At 44.1% G+C, this 9,291-nt stretch overlaps 1 protein-coding gene across 2 annotated transcripts in view; it reads left to right on the top strand.

Annotated features, from left to right (window-relative positions):
* Positions 1 to 4,012: 4,012 nt before the first annotated feature.
* Positions 4,013 to 9,291, top strand: part of FBXL7 (F-box and leucine rich repeat protein 7) — a 379,233-nt gene continuing 373,954 nt past the window's right edge. Inside the window, exon 1 of one of the 2 annotated variants that reach the window (XM_044779477.2) lies at positions 4,013 to 4,592. In XM_044779477.2, coding sequence (XP_044635412.1) covers positions 4,556 to 4,592 — 37 coding nt within the window. In that variant the 5' untranslated portion in view covers positions 4,013 to 4,555. The remainder of the gene's footprint in view (positions 4,593 to 9,291) is intronic. The other variant, XM_014837350.3, reaches the window with a different exon arrangement.

Here is a 9,291-nt window from a genome sequence, read left to right as displayed (position 1 = left end):
CTCCACATCCCTCAAGTACATAGTTGTATATTTGATTCATATTTTTGAAGGCAACCTAGTGCATGTAAGAGGGAAAAAAAAAGTCAACATAAATGTGAATAAACTACAGTTTGGTTTATTTTTTCCTTTCACAAGCTAATATTTCTCATGATCATTTTCAGTATATACTTTTTAAATCAAGGAGTCCTGCTTTGAATGTTTTCCAGAACAGATTTTATGGGAGAGTTCATTTTGTCCATACTATTCCCTGGGAAGCCTGTAGTTAATGACATGCTCCTTTCCACGGCTAGAGCCGATGGTCCAGTTGAAGAAAAGGAGGGTGTACTGATTGGTTCCTGGCATTCAGGCTCCACTAATGCAGCTCTGGCAGCCTGTCTGTCACCAGTGCCAAGTGCAGAAGATTAACCTGAACGTTGGTGGCCTCACCCCAAGAGAAAATGGGGGCCTAAGGTGTTATAAATTAAGCTGGCTTTAGTATTCAATGTTCTAAAACTTTACTACTAGAAAAGAACGTATTCTCGCTTTTCAGAATGTGAATATATTTATTAAAGTAGGTAAAAGGTCATTGTCGGCCACTGAAAATAGAAATAAAAATGTGAATATCAATTAAAGCTTAGATTTTTCTACTTTCATGTTTTCTTTTTACAACAGGTTCACATAGGACAAAGTAAATAAGCACCATTTGGCAATTGCAGTTCCTTTCATCATTGGAGTCTGTTAATTCTGATAACCCAAAATTCAAGGTTTGGGGTATGGACCATTTTAGGCTGCTTTGCCTAAACAACTCAATATTGAGTAGACTTAGATGTAAATCTGATTAATGCTATGGAACCAGTTATCTTGAAGACGTGTGCTCTCCCGGGTGAATATATGTGTATGAAGAGGAAGTGAGAAGTGCTGTTAATGATAGTACAGAAAGAATACATAGAAGTAGTCCTCATGTTGAGAAAAAAAGTTTTCTTTTCTCAAGTTACACCTTTTATTTTGAGAAACTGCAGATTCACTTGTACTTGTAAGAAATAATACAGAGGGATTCCATTTACCCTTTACTCGGCTTCCCTCAATGGCAGCATCTTGTAAAACTGCAGTAAGATGTCACAACCAGGATACTGACACTGAGACAGTCAAGATACAGAACATGGCCATCACCATGAAAACCCCTCAGGTTGTCCTTTTATAACCACACTCACTTCCTTCCAGAACCCACCTTAACCCATTCAACCGTGAACCTGTTCTCTACTTCCATAACTATTATTTCAAGAACTTGGGAAGGTTTCAAGCCACTATTTCTTCAAATAGGTTTTCAACTCTTCCCTCTTTCTGCTCTCCTTCTGGGACTCTGATGACACAATGTTACATCTTTTATTATAGTCCCTTGTGTTGCTGGGGCTCTGCCATTTCTCTCAGTCTATTTCCTCCTTATTATTCAGATTAGATAATATCTATTGTTCTGTTTTCCAGTTCACTAAATTCTCTCCTCTGTCTCTTCCATTCTGCTATTCAGCCCATCCACTGAGCTTTCCTATTTCAGGTATTGTATTTTTCAGTTCTGAAATTCCCATTTGGCTCTTCTTTGTATCTTCTGTTTCTTTGATGAAGCTTTCTGTTTTTTCATTTATTCTTAGCATGTTTATAATTGTTTGTTTAAGTATTTTTCCCATGGCTGCTTTAAAATCTTTGTCAGATAGTTTTAATATCTCTGTTATCTTGGTCCTGGCATCTGTTGATTGTTCTTTTCCATTCAGTTTGAAATCTTCCTGGTTCTTGGTACGACTAGTGACTTTCCATTGACACCTGGACATTTTCATATTATATTATGAGACTATGGGTCTTATTTAAACCTTTTGTTTTAACTGTGTCACCTTATAACTGCCAGGTGGAGGTAGAAGTTCAGGTTTCTCACTCAACCTCTGTTGACACCGGAAGTGATGGGCTCCTCCTCACTGTTGGGTGGTGTGAGAGTTCTGGCTCCCAACGTCTTCTTCACTGACACTGCAGTGGGGGTGGCCCTATGACTCCTCAATAAGAGTAAAGGTCCTGGCTCTTCATTAGCCTCCTTTGACACCACTGTAGCAGGGAGGGGGAGAGGCACTTGGTTACCCCCTTACTGTCAGGGGTGGGTGGGTGTCTAATTGGGTCAGCCTGATCATGGGCCCTCACTTGGCCAGGAAGCTGACCACCACGACCACAACTGACAAGCTCCTACAGGGAGCCCACAGTTGCAATTTGGGTGAAACAGTTTTCTAAAGGACAAGAACAGGTCATCCCAGAACAAGAAGGAAAAGGTACCATGTGGAGATAAATAACAATTGCTCAGTACATTATTAATCAAGTTTTTGGGTGATTTAGAATGCTTGCTTGCTTTTTGATCTTTTCGGTGATTGTGGCCCCTTAAAAAAGGCAGAGAGAGAAAGTGGAATAACAAGTCATTTTATTTCATTTTTCAGCATTCATTCATTCTGCAAGCTTTGACTGAGTGACTACTTGTGTCAGGAACTGTGCTCGATGTTGGGAACACATTGGTGAAAAACACATCATCCTTTACTTAAGAAACTTACAAGTCCGTATTGAAAGTTGGGGGGTTAGGTTTGGCAACTGAGTAAAAAGATTGGAATTTCTTCTTAAAATCATACATTTTGTACAATATCTTAATTTTAAAAATTAAAACATATACACATGTGAATATACCTTTATTTTTAGCAGGAGTCTCTGAAAACCCATTTATTCTCCCAAATTTCTGACACCCATATCTCCTATTTGAGGCCCATGACACAAGATTTTAATTTAACTCAACAGACATGGGAAGCACACATTACTGGCCAGGTAGTGTGCTAGATTCTAGATATGAAAAGATCGATTAAAATACAGTCCTTAATCTCTTTGCACTGGGACATTTGGAATATTATCAGTACAACACACAACTATTTAATTCTGTCCTGGAAAATAGATGAATTTACAACTTTTCTTTCAATACATGATCTCTCCTGCACAATAAATCTAGATTTTAAAAACTTGAAACATGACGTTTTATCTCATCTTTAAGAAAGAAAATTGCACCAAATTAAAGGAAATTACCCAAATAGAATCTATAGGAAGTCAAATCACTAACAATTTCTGCGTGTGGTCACAAGGCTTTTAAGAAATAGGTAATTACAAAAATCCTGGTTCGCCATACAGGTCGTAGATTATATATATCATTACATAACCTTAACTTAAGACATCTAATACCTATAAGGAGAAACTACAAAGAAATTTGAGCTGTAAATGCCTGGGTTTTACTAAGATGCAGTGTTATAAAATTCTAGGTATTCACATGCAAAGGGAATGAAACATTAAGAAGAATTTCCTCTTTTCGTTTAATGGAGGGAACACCAAAGGGCCATTTTAAGGCTCTAGAAGTGCCATATAAATCTCCAAAAGAGGTTGTAATGTGTTAAACAAAGAGTCACACCAACCACAAGAAAAAAAAAATCATAGAAATGCGGAGAAAATACACTTCCTGGCTCGGAAGCTCTTAAAAGTTCTGAGCCAGGAAACCTCCCGCACCGGGGCGGGGAACGTCTTTGGCTCTCCAGTGACTCCCTGCTAAGTTCCCCTCAAGTTTTCCCTCCCTCTCTCCTCCATTCCCCGCCGCAGTCCACAAACGTGGGAGCCACAGAACTCCAGCGTTTATACCTGACATTGTCAGGCAGACTCTGACTCTGAGGCATATTTTAAATGCCCTCACACCTAAAATAGGCCATATTTGCAGGCAAGCCCAAGGGATTTCAAACGACGCCTGGAAGCTCATCTTACAAATTAGGGGCCAAGCCTATAAAAGAACAATAGTAAAACAGAGCCAAGAGCACGTTCCTTCGCGCAAGGGGACTCGCCGGTGGCGCGCAGGGCCTGCGCCAAGGCAGGGGCCGGGAGCCGGAGCCCCGAAAAGGCGCGCTGCCCCTTTAAAAGGCCGCGCATCTCCGGGCCGGCCTACCTCCCCCGGGCTCCAGCTGTGATTGACGCTGGGCGGCGAGAGGAGGCGCCTGGCGCTAACAAAAGTCCGGCCCGCGGGCGAGCAGCGCCGGGCCGCAAGTCTCTGCTCGCTCGGGGCACCCGCAACAAGTGGTCGCCGCGCCCTCCTCGGGGAAGCCGCGGGCGCGGAGGGGCGTCCGGAGGAGGCGGTGGCGCCGGGGAGCCCGGCCGCGCGCGCGGCTCAGCGCCCACCGCAGGGGAATCGGGGCGGGCGGATGGGGACCCGGCGGCGGCGGCGCGGTGAGCCTCTGGGCGGCCCCGGGGCGCGGGCTCTCCGCAGCGCTGCGCCCACTGGTCCCAAACGCGGATTTTAAGAGCGGCGGCTGCCCCCAGCCCCACCCGGAACAATCGGGGGTGTCAAGAGGGGACCGAGCGCCCCCTCCCACGGGAGTGCGGGGGCCGCCCCTAGCAGGAGATCGGCCCCGGAGCGTGGGGTATGCGCAGCTAACGGTCCCGTCGGGCGGGCTTTCCTCTGGCGGAGCGCGCAGGCGGTGCGCCCCAGCTATGGAGTGTCCCGGGAGACGGCGGGCATGACGGCGGCAGGATGGGCGCGAACAATGGCAAACAGTACGGCAGTGAGGGTGAGTGGGCCGCCCGTCCTCACACTCCCGGATCGCGCCTCCCCTCCCCTTCCCCTCGCCCTCCCGTCTGGGAAGGAAGGTTCTCGCACCCTGCCATGGCGCACCCCCATTTGGCACCCTGTCCGGGCCGTCACCCTCCCCTTTGGCACTGAGTGCTCAGGCGCCTGAAGGATGCTTTCCCACCGTGGGGATCCCTTTAAGCAAGTTCCCAGGTTGTCTTGGGGACGGCTCAAGTTGCATTTCTGCCGTATTTCTGAACACATGTGCCTCAACTTTCCTTCCCTGGGCATCTGGGGTTTAGGATGATGGCTTGGCAGACGGCGGAAGACATTTTTCAAAAATAACGCAGTGAAAACTTTCCCAGGCCTTTGTGCTGCAGTCCCCTGGACTCTCATGTAGCAGGAAAAACTTCAGTAAGAAGTTAAGTTTCCGTTCTCTGCTCACTGCCCCTGGGCTGACAGCTTCGTGAAGCTGCCCACCTATCGCCCTGCCAAGCGAAGAGTGGCGGGGGGCTTTGTCTGGGCTCTCTCGGGGCTCAAGATGGGCAAAGGACCATCTGTTACGTGGGGCTGGAAATTGCCCAGAAATATTGCCTGTCAACTGGGAACTTCGAAGTTGGGGAAACTTTAAACTCCACCCACTCCTAAAAGGATGATGGATGTGTGGGTTGGCTTCTCCCTCGCCCCTCCTCCCCGTCTTTGCATAAAACCGTAGTGTTGTAACCCAGTTGATTAACAGCATGCCCCTGATATGCATACAGCAAAGGCATTTCCCGCAGTTCCAAAGTTGGGAAGGTTTGTCTTTCGCGAAACTTGGCTGGAGGGGAGTGAAAGAGACAGGGTCGATTTTACAGCCCGCCCCCAGAGGACAAGCGGTTGCACACGGGGTCCAGGGCCTAGCAGACTGGTAGGAATGCAGAATGGCTATTCAGCATGTGGTGTGAGGAGAACTCGTATCATCCTGTTCAAAACTTTAAGCTGCGGCCACAGAATGTGGACGTCTCTCCTCATGTTTGTATCTGTGTTCGTTCTCAGCAGCTTTGGGAAATCACTGCAGAAACCGACCCTGAAAAACCATATTCACAAGAACCTTTTGTTTGAATCATTGTTTTCCAGATCATCATGTTTTGAATTCCACGTATATATGAAATTAATATATTTCCTTATTCTGGGTAGTTATGCGAGAGAAATTTTTTGACAATTTGATTTTTAGAAAGTTAAAAGGTTGTCTTTTTAGATAGCCAATGTGAAAGTATGCCAAAAAAAGATTATTGGAGAATCTTGGCCACTCCCCAAAACTTCTTGGAGTTGAGGTTATGAAAATTTGTGGAAAAATGAAAGATTAAGCCTTCTTACTTGAGTTATTAAAAAGCTTTCAGAGAGTGAAGTGTGTGCTTGTCAGTTCTGGGTGTGTGTCCCTTACTCTACTTGAACACTGAGGGGGGGAGGACACCCCAGGAGTTCATAGAGCCGCTACTATATGTTCTTGAACAAAACCCCTCCACACTCTTCGTAATCCTCTGCAACTTGCTCTTCGATCCCAGCGTTCTCGTACTGTAAAGTGTGTGGTGTATGACGACTTCCTGTCTGAACAGCAGAGTTTTCAACCCTTGGGAGAGAAGGAGAGACAGAGAGCTAATGTTCTCCAGCTGTTATCCGTAAATGCTACCTCTGCATTTTCACTTCAGCTGAAGTGAAATTTTACTGGGATCAGATTTAGATACACTGTGGACTTTTTATAGGAAAAACCTCTTGGGCTCAGCTGATTCCAGGGGGCCAATAGGAAGCTTTGGGAGGTGACTGAGTTTTGGCTGGAGGGACACATTGTGTTTAAGAGTTAATCGACTTTCTTCAGATGCATCTAGATGTCTCTGTGATAGGAGAGGAAAAGATAGAGAATTAGAAGTGACAAGAACTTTTAAAAAATCTTTTCTCCCCCTAGTTACACTAGCTGTCTTCTAAATAGGGTCATAATATATGTAATTGGGTGCGGTCAACTTTGTTGCATTATGCTATTGGATGGTAAAACTTATGCAAATCAGCCTTTTGGAATCTGGTGTGTGAGTTCCATCTTTCTCATCTAAAATGTCATATTTCAAGGAAGATGAAAGAAATCCCTAGACATAGAATCTCTATTATCAAAGGAGACTGAAAATTAAGACAATTTGATAGATTTAGTGCAATTTAGGTATGGTATATTTGAAACATAAGGGGGAAATTATCAGTGAATGCATATCCGTAGAATGGCTCAGTGACAGACTGCTCAACTATGAAACATTGGTGTTTGTGTGTACTTTAAAAATGTGTAACTTAAGTATATTTTACTTACTAATGGCAATTGACACCACTGTATAAATGCCCCTTACATTTTACAAATATTGTTATGAATTATTAGAACTTTTAAAACTTCATTATTTCATCTGTAATCTCCTTTTCTCTTTCTCCTGCAAAATATAATTTTTATTTAAAAAAAATTATTCCCAAGACTTACCTTAGGAGGTGCAATAGGTCTGAGGCTTCCTACTTCACGTAATCCGAGGACCGGCGGCATCAGTGCCACCTGGAAGTTTTCAGAAATGCAGAGTCTTCCTCCGGCAACTGCTCATCATTTATCAAGTGCATGGTAAAGTTTAGGGAACTTCTTGTGTGGGGCGCAGAGCATTGACACGGGAGTCTGGACATTTGATTCCAGCTTCATTCTTGCTCCTGTGACCTTACTGATTTCCCCCAAAGTCTTGGGGTCTTTCTTCTCTAGACTGAGGAGAGAAATTCCTTATTGGCATTATTTGTCGTGATCTAATCCTTGAGCATGTAGTCATTCATTTTATTTTGCTCTTAACAGACCACTTAAAGGAGAAGATTAGCTCTGGGAAGACCTGTTATCATAAGTAGGGAAGTGAAGACTATTATTGCTTGAAATCAGTAAACGCTCCCATCCCTCTTGTCATTCCCCTTATCCTCACCTCATCCTCCTCACTCATTCCACTTCCTCTCCTAACTCAATCAGTTCTGAAATCCTTGCTTTTCTCCCTAGATTAAAAGTCTGTAAATCATCTTTCTCAAAGTGTTTAGTTTTCCTGAATACTTAGTGAACATTCAGGTTAATAGTTTAATTTGCAGCCTTTAGGCAGGCTTGGATTTTGCTCCAGGAAAAAGTTACGATACCATTCCTGATATTTAACTTTCTAGAAACATAAGCGTATGTCTAAATGATTAGTATGTTCTGGTAAATTCTTTTATGGACGGCTGTTTTTTCTCTTTATCTTCTTTCATAAAGTGTAAGTTACAGCCCATGTGTAGAAATCTGGAGAATGAGTTGGGGTGATTCAAGCCATTAGAACCATTAGCTTTGACTCCAGTTAATCCAAATAAACAAATCTCTCTGTTCAAGTAGGAAGAGAGGAGCTGCTTTCCCTGCCTTTTAAGGTTTCCGAGCCTCACCCTCACTTACTTAGTGGCTTCATTGTTATGTTTATTCTACTCCAGCAGGTCTGAGGCCGGAATACTTACACTGTTAATAGCTCCTTTGCAAAATCATGTGTGTTGTTGAATTGGAGCTGATGAGGCCCTAGTGATGGTTTGACTCTCGGTAGCTCTGTGGCTCTGGCAAGCACCTTGGGTCCCTTTTCACCATCTCAGATCTGCACTCTCAGATATGAGGAGAGCCAGTTGCCTGAGAGCATAAATCGTCACAAATCCATCACCACCTTGGAAAACATATGTTGAAATAATAATAACATGGCAGCTAACGTTTATTGAAAGCTTACTTTGTCCAAGCATGATTCTAACCCCTCCACATCCACTAACTCACGGAATCCTCACAACAATCCTATGGGGCAAGCATTCGTGTGGTCCCTATTTTACCAAAGAGGACACACAGGTGCAGAGAGGGTGACCATTTTCCCAGGGTCCTAGAGGTAGTATGGATGGCACTGGGACTCAGGGCCGAGTCTGTTTAAGTCCAGAGTCACTTATTCATTCATTCAACCACTGTATGTTGACTTCTTATTTCCTACTAGGTGTCGTGAACTCTTCTGGATTCTTGGGATATATCAGTAAACAGATAAAGATCCTGTCCTTGTCAATCTTATCTTCCTGTGTGTGTGTGTGTGTGTGTGTGTGTGTGTGTGTGTTGGGAAGGAGGGGAAGTGAAACAGTTAAGAAGCACGCGCATACCCAGTAATTCAGTAAACCATGTAGTATGTTCTAAGGGGCTAGATTCTCTGAAAAGGGAGTTGTCACATTAAGATGATTGGGGGTTGGGAGGAAAAGGGTGTTGCAGTTTTAATTAGAGTAGTCATCATGGGCCTTATTGAAGAGTTGGCATTTAGACCAAGACTTAAAGGAAGAAAGGGCTGCCCTTGGGATCCACATAGTCTGTTGACTGTTATTTCAACCACTGTGTTGTAACAAAGTGACTGCTCTTTATGCTGGAGGGCGTAAACCATCATTTTATGCAAATGAAACATCGTCAGTCTTCTTACAAACAGCTAGCTACAATGGGCATTGTAGCTACTGGCCAATGGGCCACTTTTTGCCTAGAGTTTTGCAAATATGTTTTATCCAGTTATATCAGCTGTTTTGTGACTGCTTTTGGGGGGAAGGGCCGGGGGACCTAAGATATGCTCTTCGTACTGTGACCAGTAGATGTTTCTTAATTTACCGACTGTGTGAACACTCACCTAAAGATACCTCCGAAA

Source organism: Equus asinus, chromosome 10 (genome assembly GCF_041296235.1).
Source record: "Equus asinus isolate D_3611 breed Donkey chromosome 10, EquAss-T2T_v2, whole genome shotgun sequence".
Taxonomy (NCBI): Eukaryota; Metazoa; Chordata; class Mammalia; order Perissodactyla; family Equidae; genus Equus; species Equus asinus.
This window is presented reverse-complemented; position numbering and strand designations above follow the sequence as displayed.